The 25,582-nt window shown below is 41.1% G+C and overlaps 1 protein-coding gene across 3 annotated transcripts in view; it reads right to left on the reverse strand.

Annotated features, from left to right (window-relative positions):
* PREX2 (phosphatidylinositol-3,4,5-trisphosphate dependent Rac exchange factor 2) overlaps positions 1–25,582 on the reverse strand; it is a 304,934-nt gene that overhangs the window by 21,780 nt on the left and 257,572 nt on the right. For all 3 annotated transcript variants that reach the window (XM_084620586.1, XM_084620587.1, XM_084620585.1), the window contains one exon: positions 3,535–3,637. In XM_084620586.1, the coding sequence (XP_084476712.1) occupies positions 3,535–3,637 (103 nt within the window). The remainder of the gene's footprint in view (positions 1–3,534; positions 3,638–25,582) is intronic.

A 25,582-nucleotide genomic window follows, 5' to 3' on the forward strand; every position in this document is an offset into this window, starting at 1 on the left:
TTCAGCCCTGTGCAGAATGACTGCACAAGGTCTTTCATACTACTCAAACTCCACTTACTCTGAATCCTTAATATAGAGTTCAGAGAGCCTTCCACACTCTGCACGGTGATAAATTTCACCCTTAGTCTGTGTTTGTGTTTTCTCAGTTTGAATTGAATAATAAGATTCTCTGAAGATACATTAAATGGCACAGGGTATATTGTACCCACTATGTAATTAAAACATTTATGAATATCTGACTAGATACTTGTATAGTACGTGTATTTAAAACAATTATTCTTGTTCCCCCCACCCCGCCCCTCCAAATCTATAGTCTTGCTAAATCTACTCATTATTTCCTCCAAAAAAAGTATTCATTTCCTTCCATCCCTATTATTAAAAAGCTTTTTTAGGCCTTGGTCATCTCTCATTACACTATTGTAGCCAATCTTTCTCTCAGTAGATTACCTTTTACCTTGTCTTCCTCCAGCCTATTCGAAAAACAGCGGTACAGCCATGCCGGAGGAGTTGCCCGCTGGCTCCTGTGAGTGGTGGCCTGACATGCTGCTGCTTTCACCGTTGTGGTTCCCAGTAGAGCCCTCCGCAGATACCAATTCATATCCACGGATATCTGCATCCATGGATATAAATTTTGTATCAACATAGGGCTCTAACCATCATGATCATCTAATCTGACCTCCTGCACATTGTAGGCCACAGAACATCACTCACTCCTGTGATGGACCCTAACCTGTGGCCGAGTTACTGAAGTCCTCAAATCATGGTTTAAAGACTTTGAGTTTCCCATCTTTTCATGTGCTGTATATTTATTCCTGCTTACTGTATTTTCCACTCCATGCATCTGATGAAGTGGGTTTTAGCCCACGAAAGCTTATGCCCAAATAAATGTATTAGTCTCTAAGGTGCCACAAGGACTCCTCGTTGTTTTTAGAGAATTAACCATTTCTACTAGTTTAAACCTGAAAGTGATCCATGCCCCATGCTGCAGAGCAGGGGGTCTCAACCTTTTTCTTTCTCAGGGCCACCCCACATGCTATAAAAACTCCACGGCACAGCTGTGCCACAACAACTGTTTTTCTGCATATAAAAGCCAGGGCTGGCGTTAGGGGTAGCAAACAGGGCAATTGCCTGGGGCTCTATGCCACAGGGGGGCACCACAAAGCTAAGTTGCTCAGTCTTCAGCTTCAGCCCCAGGTGGTGGGGCTCAGTGCCCATGTTGCAGTCCTGTCCAGCAGGGCTTTGGCTTTCTGCCCTGCGTTCTAGCGAGTCTAACACTGGCCCCCTGAAACCTGCTTGCGGCCCCCCGGTTGAGAACCATGGCTGCAGAGGAAGGCAAAACTCCCACAGAGTCTCTGACAATCATAGAATCATGGAAGAGACCTCAGGAGGCCATCAAGTCCAACCCTCTGCTCTAAGCAGGACCAACCACAACTAAATCATCCCAGCCAGGGTTTTGTCAAGCCTGACCTTAAAAACCTCAAAGGAAGGAGATTCCACCACCTCCCTAGGTAAACCATTCCAGTGCTTCACCACCCTCCTAGTGAAATAGTGTTTCCCAATATCCAACCTAGACCTTCCCCACTGCAACTTGACACCATTGCTCCTTGTTCTGTCATCTGGTACCACTGAGAACAGCCGAGCTCCATCCTCTTTGGAACTCTTCTTCAGGTAGTGGAAGTCAGCTATCAAATCCTCCCTCACTCTTCTCTTCTGCAAACTAAATAAGACCAGTTCCCTCAGCCTCTCCTCATAAGTTATGTGCCCCAGCCTCCTAATCATTTTCATTGCCCTCTGCTGGACTCTCTCCCATTTGTCCATATCCTTTCTGTAGTGGGGGGCCCAAAACTGGATGCAATACTCCAGATATGGCCTCACCAGTGCCGAATAGAGGGGAATAATCACTTCCCTCGATCTGCTGGCAATGCTCCTAATAATGCAGCCCAATATACTGTGAGCCTTCTTGGGAAGAAGGGCACACTGTTGACTCATATCCAGCTTCTCGTCCACTGTAATCCCCGGGTCCTTTTCTGCAGAACTGCTGCTTAGCCAATCTGCCAATTGCCAGTCTGACCCGTGGGAAAATTTCTTCCAGACCTCAAATATATCCATCAGTTTGATCCTGAGCATGTGGGCAAGACTCACCAAGTAAAGAATTTTCTGCAGTAACCCAGAGCCCTCCCCATTTAGTGTTCTGTCTCTGGCCATTGGTGATTTTTGCTACTGGCAGTCACAGATAGGCCACATGCCATTGTAGGCAGCCCATCATACCATCCCCTCCAAAAACTTATCAAGCTCAGTCATGAGGCCAGTTAGGTGTTTTGCCCCACTGCTCCCCTGGGAAGGCTGTTCCAGAACTTCACTCCTTTGATAGTTAGAAATCTTTGCCTAATTTTGACCCTAGACTTGTTGATGGCCAGTTTATATCCATTTGTTCTTGGGTCCACATTGGTGCTTAACTTAAATAACTCCTCTCCCTCCCTGGTTCTTATCCCTCTGATGTGTTTATAGACCGCAATCATATCTGCCCTCAGCCTTCTTTTGGTTAGGCTAAATAAGCCAAGATCTTTGAGTAATCTCTAATAAGGTAGATTTTCCATTCTTTGGATCATTCTAGTAGCCCTTCTCTGCATCTGTTCCAGTTTGAATTAATATTTCTTAAACATGGGAGACCAGAATTGCACACAGTATTCCAGATGAAGTCTCACCAGTGCCTTGTATAATTTTACTAACACTTTCCTGTCTCTACTGGAAATACCTCACCAGATGCACCCTAGGACTGCTTTATCCTTTTTCACGGCCACATCACATTGACAGCTCATAGTCATCCTGTGATCAACCAATGCACCCAAGTCTTTCTCCTCCTGAGTCTCTTTCAACTGATAAGTCCGCAGCGTATAGCAACAATTCTATTGTTATTAGTCCCTAAATGCATGTTCACTATTAAATTTGCACTGTGCACTATTAAATTTTATCCCATTTCTATTACTCCAGTTTACAAGATCATCCAGATCTTGTATAATATTCCAGTCCTCCTCCATATTGACTATACCTCCCAACTTTGTGTCATCCGCAAATTTTATTAGCACACTTTGTGCCAAGGTCAGTACTAAAAATGTTAAATAAGATTGGTCCAAAGACCGATCCCTGAGGAACTCCACTAGTAACCTCCGTCCAGCCTGACAGTTCACCTTTTAGTATGACCCATTGTAGTCTCCCCTTTAACAAAATCCCTATCCACCTTTCAATTCTCATATTAATCCCCATCTTCTCCAATTTAACGAATAATTTCCCATATGAAATCCCACTGAAATCCAGGTAGATTAGATCTACTGCATTTCCTTTGTCTAAAAAAAAGTCAGACCATTCTCAAATTATCTTGTAACTAATTTAAGGAGACAGCCAGTTCTTGGATATTATAATTATCCAAGTCACTACCACTCTTGAGTAAAATGACTAGTTAATTCATTTTTTTGGCTGAACACATGAAATTCCTGTGGAGAACTGTTAACATTCTAAAGTGTAAGGCTGACTTACCTGTTTGCGCATCACATCTGTAGCTTGCATAATATAGCGAGGAGGTAGTCCGTGGCTCCGAGCAAGAATTATCGCCTGCTCCAGAGTGACACTCAGAGTGCAGCTGCAGTGAGAGACAGAATTAAGTCAGGTATCTGTTGTCATAACATCTCCTAAACAGTTACTGGTTTCTCAAAGGGTATAGATCAGAATCCAAAAACATATATTTAAGTTATTATATGGACAGAAATGTTCCTTAAAAACCTGCAGAAAGCAACATAAATGTACAATGATACTGCTCCATATTATAGCGCAGGCAAGAAACACACTCATCCTGGAAGTTACTTAAGAACATTAGAAAGGTCCTACTGGGTCAGACCAAAGGTCCATCGAGCCCAGCATCCTGTCCTCCAACAGTGGACAGTGCCAGGTGCACCAGAGGGAATGAACAGAACAGGCAATCACCAAGTGATCCATCCCCTGTCGCTCATTCCCAGCTTCTGGCAAACAGAAGCCAGGGACACCATTCCTGCCCATCCTGGCTAAGAGCCATTGATGGACCTATCCTCCATGAATTTATCTAGTTCTTTTTTGAACCATGTTATAGTCTTGGCCTTCACAACATCCTCTGGCAAGGAGTTCTTTGTTGATTGTGCCTTGAGTGAAGAAATATTTCCTTTTATTTGTTTTAAAACCTGCTGCCTATTAATTTCATTTGGTGACTCCTAGTTCTTGTGTTATGAAAAGTAGTAAACAACACTTCCTTATCTACTTTCGCTACACCAGTCATGATTTTATAGACCTCAATCATATTCCCCTTAGCCATCTCTTTTCCAAACTGAGAAGTCCCAGTCTTATTAATCTCTCCTCATATGGAAGCCGTTCCATCCCCTAATCACTTTGTTGTCCTTTTCTGAACCTTTTCCAATTCCAATATATCTTTTCTGAGATGGGGCAACCACATCTGCACACAGTATTCAAGATGTGGACATACCATGGATTTATATAGAGGCAACATGATATTTTCTGTCCTATTATCTATCCCTTTCTTAATTATTCCCAGCATTCTGTTTGCTTTTTTGACTGCCACTGCACATTGAGTGGACGTTTTCAGAAAACTATCCACAATGACTCCAAGATCTCTTTCTTGAGTGGTAACAGCTAATTTAGACCCCATCGTTTTATATGTATAGTTGGGATTATGTTTTCCAATGTGCATTACTTTGCATTTATCAACATTAAGTTTCATCTGCCGTTTTGTTGCCCAGTCATCCAGTTTTGAGAGATCCTTTTGTAGCTCTTCGCAGTCTGCCTGGGTCTTAACTATCTTTAGTAATTTTGTATCATCTGCAAATTTTGCCACCTCCCTGTTTATCCCTTTTTCCAGATCATTTATGAATATGTTGAATAGGACTGGTGGGGGGACACCACTATTTACCTCTCTCCGTTCTGAAAACTGACCATTTATACCTACCTTTTGTTTCCTATCTTTTAACCGGTTAGCAATCAATGAGAGCACCCTTCCCTCTTATCTCATAGCAGCTTACTTTGGGTGAGAGCCTTTGGTGTCAAAGGCTTTCTGAAAATCTAAGTACACTATATCCACTGGATCCCCTTGGTCCACAAATAATTCTAGCAGATTGGTGAGGCATGGTTTCCCTTTACTAACCATGTTGACTCTTTTTCAACAAATTATGTTCATCTATATGTCTGTCAATATTGTTCTTTATTATAGTTTCAACCAGTTTGCCCAGTACTGAAGTCAGGTTTACAGGCCTGTAATTGCTGGAATCATCTCTGGAGTCCTTTTTAAAAATTGGCATCACATTAGCTATCCTCCAGTCATCTGGTACAGAAACTCATTTAAATGATAGGTTACAGACTACAGTTATTAGTTCTGCAATTTCACATTTGAGTTCCTTCAGAAACTCTGGGGTGAATACCATCAGGTCCTAGTGACTTATTGCTGTTTAATTTATCAATTTGTTCCAAAACCTCCTCTAATGACACCTCAATCTGGGACAGTTCCTCAGATCTGTCACCTAAAAAGAATGGCTCGGGTTTGGGAACTCCCTCACATCCTCAGCCATGAAGACCAATGCAACTAATTCATTTAATTTCTCTGCAATGGCCTTATTGTCCTTGAGTGCTCCTTTAGCACCGTGATCGTCCAGTGGCCCCATTGGGTGTTTAGCCAGCTTCCTGCTTCTGATGTACTTAAAAAAAAATTGCTATTACTTTTTTGAGTCTTTGGCTAGCTGTTCCTCAAATTCTTTTTTGGCCTTCCTAATTGGATTTTTACACTTCATTTGCAAGTGTATGTGCTCCTTTCTATTTTCCTCACTAGGATTTAACTTCCACTTTTTAAAGGATGCCTTTTTGCCTCTCTCTGCTTCTTTTACTTTCTTGTTTAGCCACGGTGGCACTTTTTTGGTTCTCTTACTATGTTTTTTAATTTGGGGTATACATTTAAGTTGAGCCTCTATTATGGAGTCTTTAAAAAGTTTCCACACAGCTTGAAGAGATTTCACTTTTGGCACTGTACCCTTTAATTTTGGTTTAATTAACCTCATTTTTGTGTAGTTCCCCTTTCTGAAATTAAATGCTACAGTGTTGGGCCTCTGTGGTATTTTTTCTGCCACAGGGATATTAAATTTAATTATACTGTGGTCACTATTACCAAGCGGTCCAGCTATATTCACCTCTTGGACCAGATCCTGTGCTCCACTTAGGACTAAATCAAGAATTGCCTCTCCTCTGGTGGGTTCCAGGACCAGCTGCTCCAAGAAGCAGTCATTTAAGGTATCAAGAAACTTTATCTCTGCATCCTGTCCTGAGGTAACATGTACCCAGTCAATATGGGGATAATTGAAATCCCCCATTATTATTATTGAGGTGTTTTTTTTATTTTATTTTAATAGCCTCTCTAATCTCCCTGAGCATTTCACAGTCACTATCACCATCCTGGTCAGGTGGTTGGTAATATATCCCCACTGCTATATTCTTATTATTAGAGCACGGAATTTCTATCCGTAGAGATTCTATGGTACAGTTTGATTCATTTACAATTTTTACTTCATTTGATTCTACGCTTTCTTTCACATATAGTGCCACTCCCCCACCAGCATGACCTCTTCTGTCCTGATATATTTTGTACCCTGGTATTACTGTATCCCATTGATTATCTTCATTCCTCCAGGTTTCTGTGATGCCTATTATATCAATATCGTAATTTAATAAGAGGCACCCTAGTTTACCCATTTTATTATTTAGACTTCTAGCACTGTTATATAAGCACTTTAAAAACTTGTCTCCTTTTAGCTGTCTTCCATTACACGATGAAATTGAATGGGACTCTTTTTTATTTGACTGTTTCTGATCAGACCCTGCCTGTATTTTATCATTTTCCATCCTCTCGTCCTCACTAGGACACAGAGATTCTCTATTAATAGATCCTACCCTAAGGGATGTCCAAACACGTGCTCCTCCGCACTTGTCAGCGTTCCCTCAGTCCTTAGTTTAAAAACTGAGCTACGATCTTTTTAATGTTAAGTGCCAGCAATCTGGTTCCATTTTGGTTTAGGCGGAGCCCATCCTTCCTGTATAGGCTCCCCCTTTCCCCCAAAGTGTCCCCAGTTCCTAGTAAATCTAAACCCCTCCTCCCTATACCATCATCTCATCCACATATTGAGACCCTGCAGTTCTGCCTGTCCAACTGGCCCTGCACGTAAAACTGGGAGCATCTCAGAGAATGCTACCATGGAGGTCCTGGTCCTTCAGTCTCTTACCTAACAGCCTAAATTTGGCCTCCAGGGCCTCTCTCCTATCCTTCCCTATGTCACTGATACCTACATCACTGGCTCCTCTCCAGCACTACACATAAGTCTATCTGGATGTCTCGAGAAATCCGCAACCTTCGCACCTGACTGGCAAGTCACCATGTGGTTTTCCCGGTCATCACAAACCCAGCTATCTATATTTTTAATGATCGAATCGCACATTACTAATACCTGTCTCTTTCTAATAGCTGGAGTTCCCTCGCCCGGAGAGGTATCCTCAGTGCGAGAGGATACCGTATCATCATCTGGAAGGAGAGTCCCAACTATGGGATTGTTTCCCTATGCTCCAGTTAGATGCTCTCCTTCCCAGGGACTTTCATCCTCCTCAACAGCACAGAGGCTGTCAGACCGGGGGTGGGACCGTTTAATGTGTCCTGGAAAGTCTCATCTATGTACCTCTTTGTCTCCCTCAGCTCCTCCAGTTCAGCTACTCTGGTCCCCAAAGTCCATACACAGTGTCTGAGGGCAAGGAGCTCTTTGCACTGGATGCATACATACACCACCTGCCAAGCATGTCTACACTATAAACTTAAGTCAACCTAGGTTAGGTACAGTAATTACTGCAGTGGTTCATGTCCATACTGCCATTCTTCTGTTGGTGGTATGCGTCCTCACTAGGAGTGCTTCCACTGACTTAAGAGGGGCAGTGTGGGGGCCTGAAAACCAGGGTTCTCAGCTCCATGGGTAGCTCCCCACCAGCTCCCCGCTTCCCACTGTGAATGGGGCAGCTGACCAGACACACACAGATCTCCCTGCCCAAAGACTGGCTGCCCCCTTGGGCTCTCCACTCCTCACCAGGAGCACAGCAACAAACCAGACGCTGGGCACATAGCTCCCAGCTGAGGGCAGCCAGGGTTCCGGCAGGGAGATCCATTTCTGGTGTCCAGTCAGCTGCACCATTCCTGGCAGGGAGCCAAGAAGCCCGGTGCAGTTGCCCTGTTCTGGTGGAGAGCTGAAAAGCTCAGTGTAGCTGCCCCGTTCTCAGTGGGGAGCTGAGAAACCCGGTGTAGCTGCCTCATTCCCAGCTGGGAGTGGAGAACCCTGGGGGTGGGGGCAAACTGGACTCCCAGTGGGGAGATCTGTGCCCGGAATCTGGTCAGGTACCGTGCTCCTGGTGGGGAGCTGAGAACCCAGGTGGCAGCCCAGATTGGAGTGGGGAGCCAGGAGCCTGGGTGGCAGCCTGGCTGGGAGCGGAGACCCCAGGGGGACAGCAGGGCTCCCCATGGGGAACCCTGGAGGCAGCCTGAGTCAGGAACACGGGTGGCAGCCCAGCTTGGAGCAGAGACCAGGCAGCAGGCTGTCTGGGGAGCCCGAAGCTGACTTTCTTGTCAATATTATGGCTCCAGTGGAGCCATGAAATTGACAAGAATGACAGCTAATAGCTGTAAGTAACGCAGCATCTACTGGAACACTGTGTCACCCTAACTACACTGACATAAGCTCTATGCCTCTCATGGATGTGGAGTTATTAGTGTAGTAGGGCACTTAACACCAACAGGAGCAAGGCTGTAATTTATACACTGACTTAATAGACATTAGGTCTACGTAAGCTGCCTTATGTCAATCTAATGCTGTAGTATAGACCAGGCTCCTCCTGTGTGCAAAATAACCCCTCTCCAAACATTAGACATATTTTTGGACACATTACAATGAGAGGGAACACTGAACAGTTTACAGCTTTGATAAATGTAATTGCAAAGGTTAACAATTCTTTTGGTCCATGTAATTTCTCAAAGTGCCTTGATGTTATTTAATATATGCAACTTCAGAGAGACTTTTTCAAGTCATTAAGGAGAGGAGAATTTGGCCCTTAGCTAGCAACTGGAGACAACACTTTCCTAGTTTTTTTTTTATTATTTAAAATTAGCAGCCCTGGTGATATCAAACTTCACTATTAGCTGTATCTGTACCGTACACCTAAAAAAGACTGAGGGATACTACATAGTTTTCATGAATTAAATTTATCAGCCCCGATTCTCAGTTCTGTTCAGAGGAGTTACAATGGCATAAAACTAATGTCAAATGGGGAGATTGAGACTGAAAAGTGTGTGGCCCAGAGCAAGTCACTTCAGTGAGTCAGTGACTCCCAGCTTTGTGCTCATTCTTCCAGACCACACTGCCCAATACATTTTTGGGAAGATGTAGTAGTTAGAGGTGTCTTCAGTTTTGGGCCCCAATTCTGCTCTAGTTCAATCAAATGACAAAAACCCCAATGACTTGAGTGGGGGCAGGATCAAGTCCTTTGCTACCTTATTCATTTATGTCTCTTCATTTGATAAGCATGGGGAGTAAATTTCAGAGTGTAAAGTCCTGCCCTGAAACCATTCCGGCACCAGCACCCGACAAAAAACTAGGGACAATCAGCTTGGACACACCAGCTGACCTCATCTATTATGGTGAGAGAAGGGTAGAAAGATGATTTTTTTAGATAGCCAGGACAACAGCCACACAGGGCTTAGCAAATCAAAGTCAACTCCTTGAGCAAAGCCTATGTACTTCTTGGATGGTGTAACACATAGTGTTTGGTTGTACTACCTAACAGGTAGGTAGCTGCAATCTGCACCAAATGAGTTTCTCCGTAGTCTTTCAGTGTACCGCCAAACAAAGCACACTGCAGTAATCAAATCTTTGCATCCAGCAAAATGCATATATAAAATGCTTTCTCCTCCATAGACCTTTACAGTGTCTGTTCCCTAATTTGTTAAAAAGCTAACAAAAGAATCCTCAGACACATAGTTAACATTTGTTTTCTATACACCTTTGGTCAAATACTGACCAGAAGATTTTGCATGGCTTGTATCATGCACACTTCCATGGACAATATATTTCAATCAAATAATCATCCTGCTAAGCAGAAGATCTGTAGGAGGAAAAATGTGTGCACTTAGCTGATGCACTCATCTAAAAAAAAGGTGATAAGTTTTAAATACCACTAAGTACATTTATGGACTGTAAAAGTTTCAAATTAATAAGCTTTAAAAGGAGATACTGAATTCAATCTTTTTCTTTATTAATTTTTTTTGTGCACAATTTAGAAACTAAGTGATTTCCTTCAATAATTAAATCAGTTCAGTTCCCTAGTTTTTTCTATACACTGACCTCAAAGTTAACATGAAGCAAGACTCCATTGATCTTTGATCTTATATGCTTTGGTTTAATACTGCATAGCTATACTTTCTAAGCTCTGTTTCTGTTAGAGCCTGAAGAAGAGCCTGATTGTCACAATGGGTAGCAAATTACTCCACAAGCACTCCATTCAATATAATGAGACTACTCAATGTGGCAGAATCAAATCCCAAGTCATTTGTCTTCACAGAGAAATTGTACAGCTCCAGTGCATACTCTCGAGTACAGTACTTCACATGTCTATTTATTAAATTATCTATTAAGTATCTGTTACGAGTAGAAGGAGATACCTGATGTATTCCACATGTGAGAAACATAATTCAGCCAGAAATTCCCACATTAAGTTCACCTTGAAGAATTAGCTGTGGACAACGATTTGAGATGAAGCTATCCATCATCTGACAAATGCTGAAACAGCAATTCATCACAGAAATTCTGAGAAAACTGAATGCAAGGGTACAAGACATACCTCCCCTTTCAACAATTAAGTGGTCAAGCAGTTAAATCACCACAGGGAGAAAAGTTAGGACAAACAGAAAATAGCATCATGAAGAACAACAGATCAGACTGCTTAAGAGCTAGGTAACTACTGGCGTATAACCCTGAAGTACACAAAGCCAAACTGAAGAGTTGACTTGCTTTATATGTCTGCAGCAAAAAAGTAATAATAATTCTAAGAGGTGCATTTTCATAGCAGCACGGAGAATTAGCAGTGAAAGTCACTCTAAGGCGAATGGGAGTGGCGCTAACTATCAATATGCCTCTCTGAAAATGTAACTGTGCAACTAAGATTGAAAACTAATGCATACAAATATACTCTTTTGATATATTCATTGCTTCTTTTCAAAAGCACCACTAAGTCTTGTATTTGTTAAAATCTTTGGAACAATGTCATGACTTCATTTTAACACAGAATTTTATTAAAGTTAAAATTTACGATTGTGCATGATTTAGTTGTATTTGCTCCTGAGACACCAAAATGGCTTTGATAAATGGTTGCCATAAAAATAGAAATGATTGATTCATGTTATTTCTCAAATAATTAATGCATTAGTTCCTTATCAACCAGATAATAATGACTAAGGCTACATTTTAATCCTGGGTATTTTTAGCAAAAATCATGGACAGGTCATGGGCAGTAAACAAAAATTCACGGCCTTGTGACCTGTCCATGATTTTTACTAAAACTACTCTTGACTAAAACTTCCGGGGAGCCCCCCAGGTAAGCGCCGCCCAGAGCCCGCCTCACCCCATCCTGTGCCCCAACCCTCTGCCCGCTCCCAAACCCAACCTCTGCTGCATGAGACTGCCCCCGCAGTGACCGGTGCGAATGGCGCAGGGGCTGCTTGAGCTGCTCTTGAGCCAGGTCCACCACGCACTGCAGAAGTCACGGAAAGTCACAGAATCCGTGACTTCCATTACAAACTCACAACCTTAATAATGACATAAAGTTACTAACTTATTACATATTACCAACAATAAAGCTGTAATTGCTTTACTTTGGTTGGATAACTAGATAGTTAAATAGACACATTCTATATTATAGATATTATAAATAAACCATTTAATAATGTTTCACTGAGATGATTAATTAATAAATCAGTATTTACACTTTGGTACTTTTTCACAATTATTTAAATTTAGTTTTCTGCCAGTCATGGCATATAATTTACATACCAATATTTGTTTTTATTTCAAATAATTGTTTCATTTTCTGCTTGAATTACATTACAAAAAATTGTTTTGTATAGTCAATTTTTTATAAGAAGCAACGTGGATGCCATGAAATGCTGCATATTCCTAACTGCAAAATGTTGCAAGCAAAATCACCATGGCAGCCAACTGCTGTGAAAAAAAAAAAAAAAAAGAGGGGACGGAGAAAAACCACAAAAAACATCAAAGAAAGCTACCCACCGAGGATAGACAGAACTGACAAAGCTAGGTATCTCAGCAACAAAGTTGTCAAGCAAAATAAAATGAACCAAATGCAAAACTAAACAAATGCACCTTGCATGTTGTTCTGAATGACTACGAAAAGCAGTCAGTTCCAAGTGTGAGGGGTCTGCTCAGAGAACACTCTCCTTGTGGTCTTGAAAAGATTAATATTAGGAACTTATGGCAGGAGTATCCCTGAATATATATCATAAAGTGTTCAGTGGCAAATGCACTGTTGCCATATAGGGTCAGAGTCCAGCAAGGTTGAAGGGTCCCCAAGACCATTCAAGGATTTCTAGGTTATCAGCCACATCCCTGGAATTTTACAGGGAGCCAAAGCAGCTATGCAAACCATAAGAACCACCCACCTCAAGGGTTAATAAGCAAGATTTATCTAAGGTTGTAAAGCAACTCAGAACCAGATATAACCAATGTGCACAACTGGCCCTTCAGCAGAAAAGAAACTAGATAAATCAAAAGAAGAAAATGAAAGAAAAAAGCTCTTTTTAGAGCACACCCTAAACCCCACCCTAACATTCTGTCAATGGAAGCAAAAGTCCCAAATCCTCATACCTCAGAGTTTAAATGAACAAAAATCTGTTTTTTTCCTTTCTTCAGGTCAGAGAAACAAAAGCCCCCAATTCCCTTTCCTCAGCATTTAAACATGTCAGACTAACAAATCCCCTGTGCAGGCAGCTTAATTCTGTCAACATAGTTGTTTGGCTTTCCAGGTATACCCAAGCTCATAACTTCCTCTTTCTATAAGTTCCAGCTGGTTTCCTGCAAAGTTAAGGAAGTTCAATTACTCCTAGCCCCTGCCTATTATTCCTAGTCTCCCAGAAGAGTCCTAGACCAGAACCATGAGTCTTCTTGACAGTCCTGGGACCCAGGTGGGTGGTATGCCCAGTCATGATGTCATCTATATAGCTGAACAACTTTGCAAACATCTTCTTGATCAAGACTCCCTTAACAGAAAAGGTTGCATTACATTTTCAATCACCAATATTCCCCAGCTCTGGGATTCATTTGTTTTTCATTGAATGTCATGCTGCTTTGTTTCCCATTTGTTACATTTGTAACATGTCTTTTGTAACAAATGGGAAACAAGCTGCATGACATTCAATCAAAAACTGTATATATATTTTAATATTTCATCTTTTTCAGTAAGAGCACTATAAAAGGAGAGTTTGAGTGGGAGTTTCTAAAGGGAGTTTGGGGGAAAGACTAAGAGAGCCAGGCAGAGGAACAGACAGGCTAGTGAAGGGAGTGTGTGGTGGTCTGGTAGTGTTTTGGTGTTCGTTGAGGGTTTGTTCTGCTGAGGGTGGTGGTGTTTTGGTTTGGTTTGTGTTTTCCGGACTAACAGGACTTAGGTGAGAAGGCTATGACAAATACAGAAGCAGCAGTGGTAGTGACTCAAATAGTGGAAGACACAATGAAGATGACTGGATGCAGAAGCTGTGGCATGTACATGATCCTGGAGGGGGTACCTGAAAAGAGTTTCGTCTTTATGAATTGCAGCCTGATAGAGCTGATCAAAGAGAAGATCTGAAGATTGGAGATGCAGGTGGGAACGCTGGTTGAGTTTAGAAGGGGGTTCGAGCGGATGATGGAGCAAAGACATGAGGAGGCTGAAGGGAAAAGCTCAGACCTGCAGATGGAAGCAGGACCAAAGAACTCTGAGGGGATACTGCTGGGTGAGAAAAGTGGACAATGGAAGCATGTGACTAAGAGAACCAGGCAAAGGAAAAGACGGGCTAGTGAAGGAGAAATAGAGCTCAGGAACAAGTTTGTGGAGTTGGAAAATGAAGAAAGGGCACAGCAGGTGGTCACTGAAGGTGAGAGGGCAAGGAAGAAGAGAAGAGCAGATAGTCCTATAGGAAGAGGGCAAGAGTCAATGGAGATAACAACACCAAATATGAGCCCCAGGAGGATACAGGATGGGTTGCAGAGGATTGCAAGGGACAATAGGAATCGAGAGGACTTGCAGACAGAGGGAACAAGGGATAGACTGGACAATCACACCATGGCCAGGAAAAGGCAGATCTACGTGATTGGGGATTCTTTACTGAGAAGGATAGACAGGCCTGTAACAAGAGCTGATCCAGAGAACAGAAGGGTGTGCTGTCCGCTGGGTGCTAAGATACGGGATGTGGACCTGAGGCTGAAGAGGATCCTAACGGGAATGGGAAAGAATCCATTGATTATCCTTCTTGTGGGAACACATGATACAGCTAAATTCTCACTGGAACGTATCATGGGAGACTATGCCAGGCTGGGGAAGACTCTTAAGGAAATCAAGGCTCAGGTGATCTTCAGTGGAATTCTGCCTGTTCCTAGAGAAGTGCAACAAAGGTGTGACAAGATTATGATGCTTAACAGATGGCTCAGGCAGTGGTGCTATAAGGAGGGCTTTGGATGTATGGCCACTGGGAAGCATCCATGGACAGAGGATTGTTCTCTTGGGATGGACTTCAACTGAGTAAGGAGGGAAATAGACTTCTAGGGTGGAGGATGGCACAACTGATCAACTAGGAATTTGGGGGAGATGGTTGGGAGATGTCCAGGTAATCTCCACGCTGGATTTTCTCTTTGAGAGGGAAGAAAACAAAGGAAGAAAAGATACAGCTGTGGGTAGTAGAATGGACATAAGGAGGAAGGGTAGTGTACATACCAATGTAATAGGTAATATTGGCAGTAGAATGTCTATGCCTAATCGGGTAAAGAATGTGAGCGAAGCCAAACAGCAAAAATTAAGATGTTTGTACACCAATGCAAGAAGCCGAGGAAATAAAATGGAGGAACTAGAGCTACTGGTGCAGGAAGTGAAACGAGATATTACAGGGATAACAGAAACATGGTGGGATAATAGTCGTGACTGGAGTACAGGTATTGAAGGGTATGTGCTGTTTAGCAAAGACAGAAATAAAGGCAAAGGTGGTGGAGTAGCATTGTATATCAATGATGAGGTAGACTGTAAAAAAATAAGAAGTGATGGAATGGATAAGACAGAGTCTGTCTGGGCAAAAATCATATTGGGGAAGAAAGCTACTAGAGCCTCCCCTGGGATAGTGCTTGGGGTGCGCCTGGATCCAATTTGGATACGTTTTTAAAGAAGTAAATACTAATGGGAATTGTGTGATCATGGGAGACTTTAACTTCCCAGATATAGACTGGAGGACAAGTGCTAGTAATAATAATAGGGCGCAGATTTTCCTGGATACCATAGCTGATGGATTCCTTCACCAAGTAGTTGCTGAACCGACAAGAGAGGATGCCATTTTTTATTTGGTTTTGGTGAGTAGCGAGGACCTCATAGAAGAAATGGTTGTAGGGGACAACCTTGGTTCGAGCAATCATGAGCTAATTCAGTTCAAACTAAATGGAAGGAAAAACGAAAATAGATCTGTTACTAGGGTTTTTGATTTCAAAAGGGCTAACTTAAAAAAATTAAGCAAATTAGTTAGGGAAGTGGATTGGACTGAAAAACTTGTGGATCTAAAGGCGGAGGAGGCCTGGAATTACTTCAAGTCAAAGTTGCAGAAACTATCAGAAGCCTGCATCCCAAGAAAGGGGAAGAAATTCATAGGCAGGAGTTGTAGACCAAGCTGGATGAGCAAGCATCTCAGAGAGGTGATTAAGAAAAAGCGTAAAGCATACAGGGAGTGGAAGATGGGAGCAATTAGCAAGGAAAGCTACCTTACTGAGGTCAGAACATGTAGGGATAAACTAAGAAAGGCCAAAAGCCATGTAAAGTTGGACCTTGCAAAGGAAATTAAAACCAACAGTAAAAGGTTCTATAGCCACATAAATAAGAAGAAAACAAAGAAAGAAGAAGTGGGACCGCTTAACACAGAGGATGGAGTGGAGGTTAAGGATAATCTAGGCATGGCCCAATATCTAAACAAATACTTTGCCTCAGTCTTTAATGAGGAGCTTTAGGGATAATGGTAGGAAGACAAATGGGAATGACGATATGGAGGTAGATATTACAACATCTGAGGTAAAAGCCAAACTTGAACAGCTTAATGGAACTAAATCAGGGGGCCCGGATAATCTTTATCCAAGAATATTAAAGGAACTAGCACATGAAATTGCAAGCCCATTAGCAAGAATTTTTAATGAATCTGTAAACTCAGGGGTTGTACCGTATGATTGGAGAATTGTTAATATAGTTCCTATTTTTAAGAAAGGAAGAAAAAGTGATCCGGGTAACTACAGGCCTGTTACTTTGACATCTGTAGTATGCAAGGTCTTGGAAAAAAATTTGAAGGAGAAAGTAGTTAAGGACATTGAGGTCGATGGTAATTGGGACAAAATACAACATGACTTTACAAAAGGTAGATCATGTCAAACCAACCTGATCTCCTTCTTTGAGAAGGTAACAGATTTTTTAGACAAAGGAAATGCAGTGGATCTAATTTACCTCAATTTAAGTAAGGCATTTGATACGGTTCCACATGGAGAATTATTAGCTAAATTGGAAAAGATGGGGATCAATATGAAAATTGAAAGGTGGATAAGGAACTGGTTAAAGGGGAGACTACAGCGGGTCACACTGAAAGGTGAACTGTCAGGCTGGAAGGAGGTTACAAGTGGAGTTCCTCAGGGGTCAGTTTTGGGACCAATCTTATTTAATCTTTTTATTACTGATTTTGGCACGAAAAGCAGGAATGTGCTGATAAAGTCTGCGGATGACACAAAGCTGGGAGGTATTGCCAATACAGAGAAGGACTGGGATATCGTACAGGAAGATCTGGATGACCTTGTAAACTGGAGTAATAGTAATAGGATGAAATTTAATAGTGAAAAGTGCAAGGTCATGCATTTAGGGATTAATAACAAGAATTTCTGTTATAAACTGGGGACGCATCACTTGGAAGTAACGGAGAAGGAGAAGGACCTCAGAGTATTGGTTGATCACAGGATGATTATGAGCTGCCAATGTGATATGGCCATAAAAAAGCTAATGCAGTCTTGGAATACATCAGACGAGGTATTTCCAGTAGAGATAAGGAGGTGTTAGCACCATTATACAAGGCACTGGTGAGACCTCACCTGGAATACTGTGTGCAGTTCTGGTCTCCCATGTTTAAGAAGGATGAATTCAAACTGGAACAGGTATAGAGAAGGGCTACTAGGATGATCCGAGGAATGGAAAACCTGTCTTATGAAAGGAGACTCGAAGAGCTTGGCTTGTTTAGCCTAACCAAAAGAAGGCTGAGGGGAGATATGATTGCTCTCTATAAATGTATCAGAGGGATAAATACCACAGAGGGAGAAGAATTATTTAAGCTCAGTACCAATATGGACACAAGAACAAATGGATATAAACTGGCCATCAGGAAGTTTAGACTTGAATTTAGATGAAGGTTTCTAACCATCAGAGGAGTGAAGTTCTGGAACAGCCTTCCAAGGGAAGCAGTGGGGGCAAAAGACATATCTGGCTTCAAGACTAAGCTTGATAAGTTTATGGAGGGGATAATATGATGGGATAGTCTAATTTTGGCAATTAATTGATCTTCAACTATTAGTGGTAGATATGCCCAATGCCCTCTGATGAGATGTTAGACAGGGTGGGATCTGAGTTACTAAAGAGAATTCTTTCCTGGGTGTCTGGCTGGTGAGTCTTGCCCACATGCTTAGGGTTTAGCTGATCGCCATATTTGGGGTAGGGAAGGAATTTTCCTCCAGGGCAGATTGGCAGAGGCCCTGGGGGTTTTTCGCCTTCCTCTGCAGCGTGGGGCATGGGTCACTTGCTGGAGGATTCTCTGCACCTTGAAGTCTTTAAAGCACAATTTGAGGACTTCAATAGTTCAGACATAAGTTACGGGTTTGTTACAGGAGTGGGTGGGTAAGATTCCATGGCCTGCATTGTGCAGGAGGTCAGACTAGACGATCATAATGGTCCCTTCTGACCTTAAATTCTATAATTCTGTGAAAAGCTATGTTGCCTATATTTTGTTATAATGATGAAATATTAAAATATCTCAGAAATGGACTGTTCAATGACAGCTTATTTAATGTAATTTGTCACCACATAGGAAAAATTAATTGGTGTTTGTGTACAGTACCATCTGAACTGCCACTCAGCATGTTGTATAGAAACGTTACCTGGGTTAAAGGAATCTAAATAATAAAATCCATTCCCAGTTTTCAATTAGGGTTCTGGCTAGCTTATGCTGAGAGCTTCATCATTAGTCTAACATCTCCTGAATAGGGATGATGAGATGAAACAAATTGGTGTAATATTTGGCACATCACTTACTGCTGTTGGGGATGTCAAAGTGAATTAAATCCTGGTCACACAAATAAAGTATTTGAACAGGATGTACATTTGCTTAGTCTAATTAACTAAAACTCTAAAGCTGCTGCTCAGTGTTAAATGCTATGTCATTATTCTTTTAATAAATTTTGCATAGATACAATATGCTAACCATAGATACAATTGACTGCTTTTTAAAATATTGATATTTTAAGCATTTACTTGTTCTCATAAGACTAAAATTAACTCTTATCCAGCAACTAACTATGCCAATATACTTATTAAATATGGCAGTTAAAACGTTAGCATAAAGTTTTCTTATTTCTGATCTGAAGTTTTTAAGATAGTTCTTTATAATTCCAAGTGATTGTACATTAATTTGTATTTATTTCTAATAATTATCTAAACAAGCGTACAGTAGACTAGAATCAACCTAAAATGAGAACATTACTTATTAGGGGTATTAAAATAGAGTGGTGACACTCCTGCCTGTGGTTCTTGTTCCACTGTTATGTGAAGACATTGCCAGACCTTTTGCTAGTTTCTAAGCCACGCCCTGAAGGGAATGGTCCATGAACACAGTCCTAGAGCCTAGACATATTTAAATACGCTATTCAGGATGATGTAAGCATATGTAAGCATCACGATTTTTAGTCTATGTATAAGAAAGTTTAAACGTGCTGGCTGCAATCTTGGTTTAGAAAAACCAGTTTTATTTAGAAGGTAATAATGCCTTTCATCTCATTTGTTCATGTGCTGAAACTTTACTGACCATGGTTTTTTTTCTTTTGAGGAGAGGATTGGACTGTGGTTAGTACAGTTATTAGAAATGAAATAACCAGGTAAGATACCAAACTAACCCCCCATTAACAAAAGAAAAAAATGTAGTTAAATGAAATACAGGGAAAAAAAGTTGGCCATCCTGTTTGACACTAGTATTAGGAAAAATTAAGTCATTATTTTAAAGGAATCCTATGAAGAGGTTTTTGAAGAACATATTATTTCACCCTCCCATTGTGTCTGGTGAGAATATAGCTGTAGCAGGGAAAAGGGGATAGAAAGCAAGGACTGGCCTGTCTCCCAAGATCCCACCATCAACCTCAGACTGGATCAGTCCACACAAGAGATCCACCTCCTGGACACCACAGTGCCAACAAGCGACGGTCACACAAACACCACCCTACACTGGAAACCCACCGACCACTATGCCCACTACATGCCTCCAGCCTTCATCCAGACCACACCACATGATCCACTGTCCAGAGCCAAGCTCCACGACACAACCGTACCTGCTCCAACCCCTCAGACAGAGACAAACACCCATAAGATCTCCATCAAGCTCTCACACAACCACAATACCCACCTGCAGAAGCGAAGAAACAGATTGACAGAGCCAGAAGAGTACCCAGAAGTTACCTACTACAGGACAGGCCCAACAAAGAAAACAACAGAACGCCACTAGCCATCACCCTCAGCCCCCAACCAAAACCTCTCCAACGCATCATCAAGAATCCACAAATGCATCTGATGAAGTGAGCTGTAGCTCACAAAAGCTTATGCTCAAATAAATTTGTTAGTCTCTAAGGTGCCACGAGTACTCCTTTTCTTTTTGAGAATACAGACTAACACGGCTGCTACTCTGAAACCTGTCATAGTTTTTTTTGTTCATCTTAATCCTTTTCTTCCTTACAGAATTTGTTTCCTGTCCCTAGTAAATCCCCCGTGTTATACTGTTCTTTTGGAGTGTGGCATTTTATTGATTGGAGCTTGTAGTAATGTATTGTGTTGTTTGTGTACTGGGTTATAGTCCTTGTGAATTTTGCAAGGGACAGCACCTTTGTTTCCCAGACACAGATTGGAGTCACTTTGGCTGAAGGCACCAGGCACCGAAATAAAAAACCCAGGACTCAACCCATGCCAGGGGCAGAGACAAGCCACTCCGATTAACTACCAGGGAGGTTTGAGCCAAGCCTTGGGGAAGGGGTAACATTAAATTCAAAATTAGCCTATTTTTTGTGAGCAATGAAACATGTTGAAGATAATGATGCCCTTTTCTATAGTTTTTAACAGGAATGAGTGCATCCCTCCATACCAGAACACCCCTCTCTGTTGGAAAAGGGGAACTATTTAAAGGGGAGTGAAAATAAATTCAACTGAAAAACCAGAACAGGTTTCTAGGACTCACTCATCTGTCAACTTTTGCCTTTTTCAAAGACTATAAAATGGTTTTAGAAACATCATAGATACTCCATCATTCTACCTCAAATTTAATGCTATTATGTTAGTGGTTGGAAATTTTCAGGTAGGCACTAGCTATAGAAGACCTCACCTTGAATACTGTTTGTATGTCAAGAAGTTGGACTTGTCAGGAAACAAAGAATTTTAAGAATTTTTAAAGGTTTGAATTGTCCTGTGCTTCTTGTCTGCTCAAGCTGAATAATGGTGTCAGGATAGTTCAAGAACAAACTTGACCACCATATACTTAGTCTGAACAGCATCTTCTTCAAATGAATAGGAAAGGGTTTCATTTTTAAGTCCTTGGCAGATCAAATCAAGCTGTTATCCATTGGGAAACTGCAATCTAATTTATTTCATGTTGTAGGAGAATTCAGATTGTTCAATTTAATTCTTTTTCATCTCAGAATCAAAAGAACTTATACACAAGTTGATTCTAGACAGTTTGAAGGGGTCTATTGGATTTTTTTATACTGGTGTTTTCTGTAAGAAAGATTCAGATTCTTCCAAAGCCCTGAGTACTGGAGAAGAAATACCGTAGGAAACATGAGAGTCTGGTTCTGCAGGTTGAAGTGAGGGATCTGTATATCAACCCAGACAGTTAAACATCTACCATAGTGCACAGAGGTGAAAGGAGCAAAGAGGAAAAAACTGCGCTGGAATCCTGTTTGGAACCATCCCACTCAGTTCATTTGCATGCATTTCTCTGCACTTTTTAAATTACGTGCTAAGCAGAATAATGTTTCAACATATGAAACATGAAAGAGAACTGCATGTGACTAACATCATTCCTAATATGCATGTTAAAAATGAATAGAGCAAAAATGTGTAGAGTATAGAAAAGGAATATAAATAATAATAATAAATAAATATAGAAGGGGAATATAAATCAAAATTGTTATGGACTACTTGTTGGTTTTCAATGTGTTGTTTGTGCTATCTTTTAGGACAAGTTCCCACATCTCTAACTGCCTTTGAATTCTAACAAGCACGGTATTAAACATTCTACTATCCTAAATATTTATATTATGAAGGAGAAAAAAGTTTATTTCTGTCTCAGTGGATAAGGGATCATAAAAATATATTAAAAATAAATGGAGATAGGGATAGTAAAATTGAAGGGAAAAACAGTGAATATTTAACAAAGAGAGAGCAGGAGTGAAATCAAAGTTTAGATCAGACTACTTCTTTGAAAGGATTGAGACACATAGGGACTAATTCTACTATGCATGCTCATGCTGGCATGTACTTACTCATGCAAGCAGGCCTGTTGAAGTCAACAGGCTTACTTACATGATCAAGTGGTTCAGCGTAAGAGTTGCAGAACTGGGTCCCAAGAAGAGATCTTTGCAGCACAGTTTTATTGATTTCAGAAGTGAATTTCTCTAGTCAAACTTCTAAAAGAAAATTAATGTATAAAGGAGAATTGAGATGAGAACAACAAACATATAGTTACAGTGGAGCTCTGCGTTGCTGTTTGGGAGATCTGGGTTTGTTACCCACAGCAGGTGTGTTGCTCCCTGGACCTTCATGAGCTGGGCAGGCTTCAGGAGCACAACTGACCTTTGGCAGAACCTGTCTCATCACTCAGCAGAACATCTGCTAGCCTAAATTCCATGGCTTAAAGGAGCAGCAATTAGATGCTTTAAAGAAGGAAATCAAAATACAGAAAAAATAATAAAAAACAGAGGTATCTCCAGAAGATTCATAAAGGTTGTAAAGGACACACTCTCGTTTCTATTCACCAGGAAATATAAACTTATAAATAAACTCAAAAACTGCATTATTTGAATATTTTAAATAATTCATTTTAGTTTGTATTCCTGCTAGTCTCCAAGCGGAGTTCTGCAGCTGCTGCACCTAATTTCATTTTGGCATGGAAAGAGCTTGGGTCTGTGCAGCACCGTCTGTCTCTTCCCTCTGGAGCAGGAACTGGCATAATGATTCAATATTTAAAAGTGCTTCTGATCAGCTACATTTGTACAGACTGATTACAACTTCAAATAAAATGAATATAGGCAAAGAAACCCTCGTATCATTTACTGGAGGCTAGTAATTGGCAGGTAGAATTGCAATGTCTTAACTAAATGAAGTAAAATTGAATAGACCATAACTAGTTATGATGAAAAAAGGCAAAATAAAACATAAAAATCTGATTCCTTAGAATCACATTAATTGTAATTCCTGATGTTGAATCTGCACAACAGATTCATTTTATGATAATTTATGGGGAGGTTGTAACAGACGTATACCACAAAGGACAGTGAAGGTTAAAGGTACTTATTATTCTCTGGTTCTTGTTCAGCTGATTGAAATATACTTGAAAAAGACTTCTGTCTGGAATAGATACAGTATTTCTAGCTCTAATGTCAATTGGCAAACATAAAAATCAAAGCAAAGCAATCACCAGAAATTCAAAATCCCCACTATTATCTTGGATATGGGAATGAAAATGTGAGCTCTTTCAAGCTGTTTTAGCCTCGTACAACGTAAAAAGCAATTTAAGTTGGATCAGAGAGAAATCAGAAACCAAAACATTGCTGAGACTGAGGGGGTTACAAGTGATAGTGACAGTTCAGGCAAAGTCTGTAGTCCAGTGGTTTTCAAACTCTTCCATAATGGGATGCCTTTTTCCATACTGATACCCTGACGCAGAACTTTCCTCCCATCTAGGCGGGATCTGGCTAACACTCACTCCCATCTTCCACTGAGTCGGAAGGAAAGGGCAGTGTGGTCACCACCCCTCTGACATCAGTTCAGGACCTCCATGTTAAGAACGTATGCTCTAATCTAGTAGTCAGTCAACAAAGTTTAACTAGAGAAATGTGGGAAGATCCAGATTTAACTTTCTAGGAAATATAGCCTGAGACACTAAATTCTGGCGGAGATGGGAATAATGGTTTGCTCAGTTCCCATTCCCCAAGAGTAGAAAAAAAAGGAGTGATCAGCACAGCATCCTGAACTCTGATACACACTCCTAGACTGAGACTCAGGTCAGGCTCCATTAAGGACCTTACTTTGGAAACCAGGTGAAAATAAGTTCCAGGGGCCAAAATCTGGGGTTTATATATTTAATGCAGACATGTGGAAACATGAACTAGAGTCTGTTACTGTCATATTGTTCATCTTTACCCTGGTAAGAGGACTGATCCATTGAAGAAGGTTTCTCTCAAAGGGTAGCCTACCCACAGGGCTAACATACAATATTTTATTAGAAATGAGAATTCAGAATGCCATGTGTCTAAACTATCAGGTTTAGAAATAGAGGTCTCCTCTACAATTGCTTGCTAAGATTAAATCTCATTCTACCAGAACAGGGGCAAAACACTTATTACTACTTTTTATGCCTGCTTAACTATTACAGCAAATCTAGTCCTGAAGGATTTCAGGGAAGAGTTAGATCAACTCTGCTCGGTGGACCTAGCCCCATCCTCTAGCCCCTTCAGAAGCTTGTCCCCCTCTATCTCCTTCAGAAGCTTGTCTTTCTGCTCTGGATCATCATCCCCTGATCCCATTCCCATCCTTGCCTGGCACCAAGCAGCATGTATGAAAGGGGCTGGTGGCAGGAATTCCAGGAGTAAAGTCAGTGCCAATAACCATGGCAGTGGGGAGATAAGGCTGTGCAAAGGCAGTTCTCTACCTGGTAAGCAGGAGGCTCTCTGCCTAGTCATGAGTGAGGGTGAGGTGCAATTTCAGCAGGCCAGAGAGCAGACCCTGTGGGCACGGGGAAAGCTTGGGAAGTTGGAATGCTTGTAATCAGCACCGGGGCGTGAAAGCACAGAATACACCATGAGTAGGCTAGAGAGACAAAGTAAGATTTGAGCTGAAATTTCTTAGCTCCCATCCCCCAACACAGAACCCTAAGGACAAACATACTCATGACACACCTTGTCACATATAACATAGACTTTAGAGGATGCCATCCCACTCCTTGCTGCTGTCCCAACAGCACTACAATTTCTAACTTTAACTCCTCTCTAAATAATTGCTCAAAATTGCCTTCTAATACAATAAATGCAGTGTTTTTTCTTAACCTTTAAAGATTTGGGCCAAAAGAACCACCCCAAAACCTGGGGTATAAAATCTGTTGTAGTTTACTACTTTGTCTTTGTGGACCTATAGTAAAAGATCTCTAATTGATAATGCAAGGATTTCTTCTTTATCTTCCCCCTGAACACATGGCTGCCAGAAAGGCAGTGTCAGTAGATAAGTAAAATAATGAAGTCTTTTGCAAAGGCTCAAATGGCGCTGCATTCAGGGACTGTAGAGCTACATTCATGTTTTTACGGTTAAGTGTTCTAGCCCTTTACTTTACAAAGATAGCTTGCCCTGATAAATCTTTTGACATCCCGATGTAATCCTCTATGTGATCCATTTAACTCTACCTCACTGCTCCTAAAATAGTCTATAAAAATCAGTGTGTCTGATTCCTAATCTTTTGTTTAGGCCCCTATACTTCATGAGACATTTTATAATTTATGCATATGAATGGGCACTGCTGCTGAGTGAATAATTCACAGTGTATAATTTATTGAAAGAATTGTCTTTCTCTTCAAGGATGTCAAGCTTATGATTTTATCAAATACATCCCCATTATTTAAAGTTATATTCCCAATAATTCTGAATAGTTCATGATCTGTAAGTTGTGCACTAGCTGTTCATTCTCCATATT

The sequence above is a fragment of the Lepidochelys olivacea genome (assembly GCF_965140295.1).
Source record: "Lepidochelys olivacea isolate rLepOli2 genome assembly, chromosome: 2".
NCBI classification, from domain to species: Eukaryota; Metazoa; Chordata; order Testudines; family Cheloniidae; genus Lepidochelys; species Lepidochelys olivacea.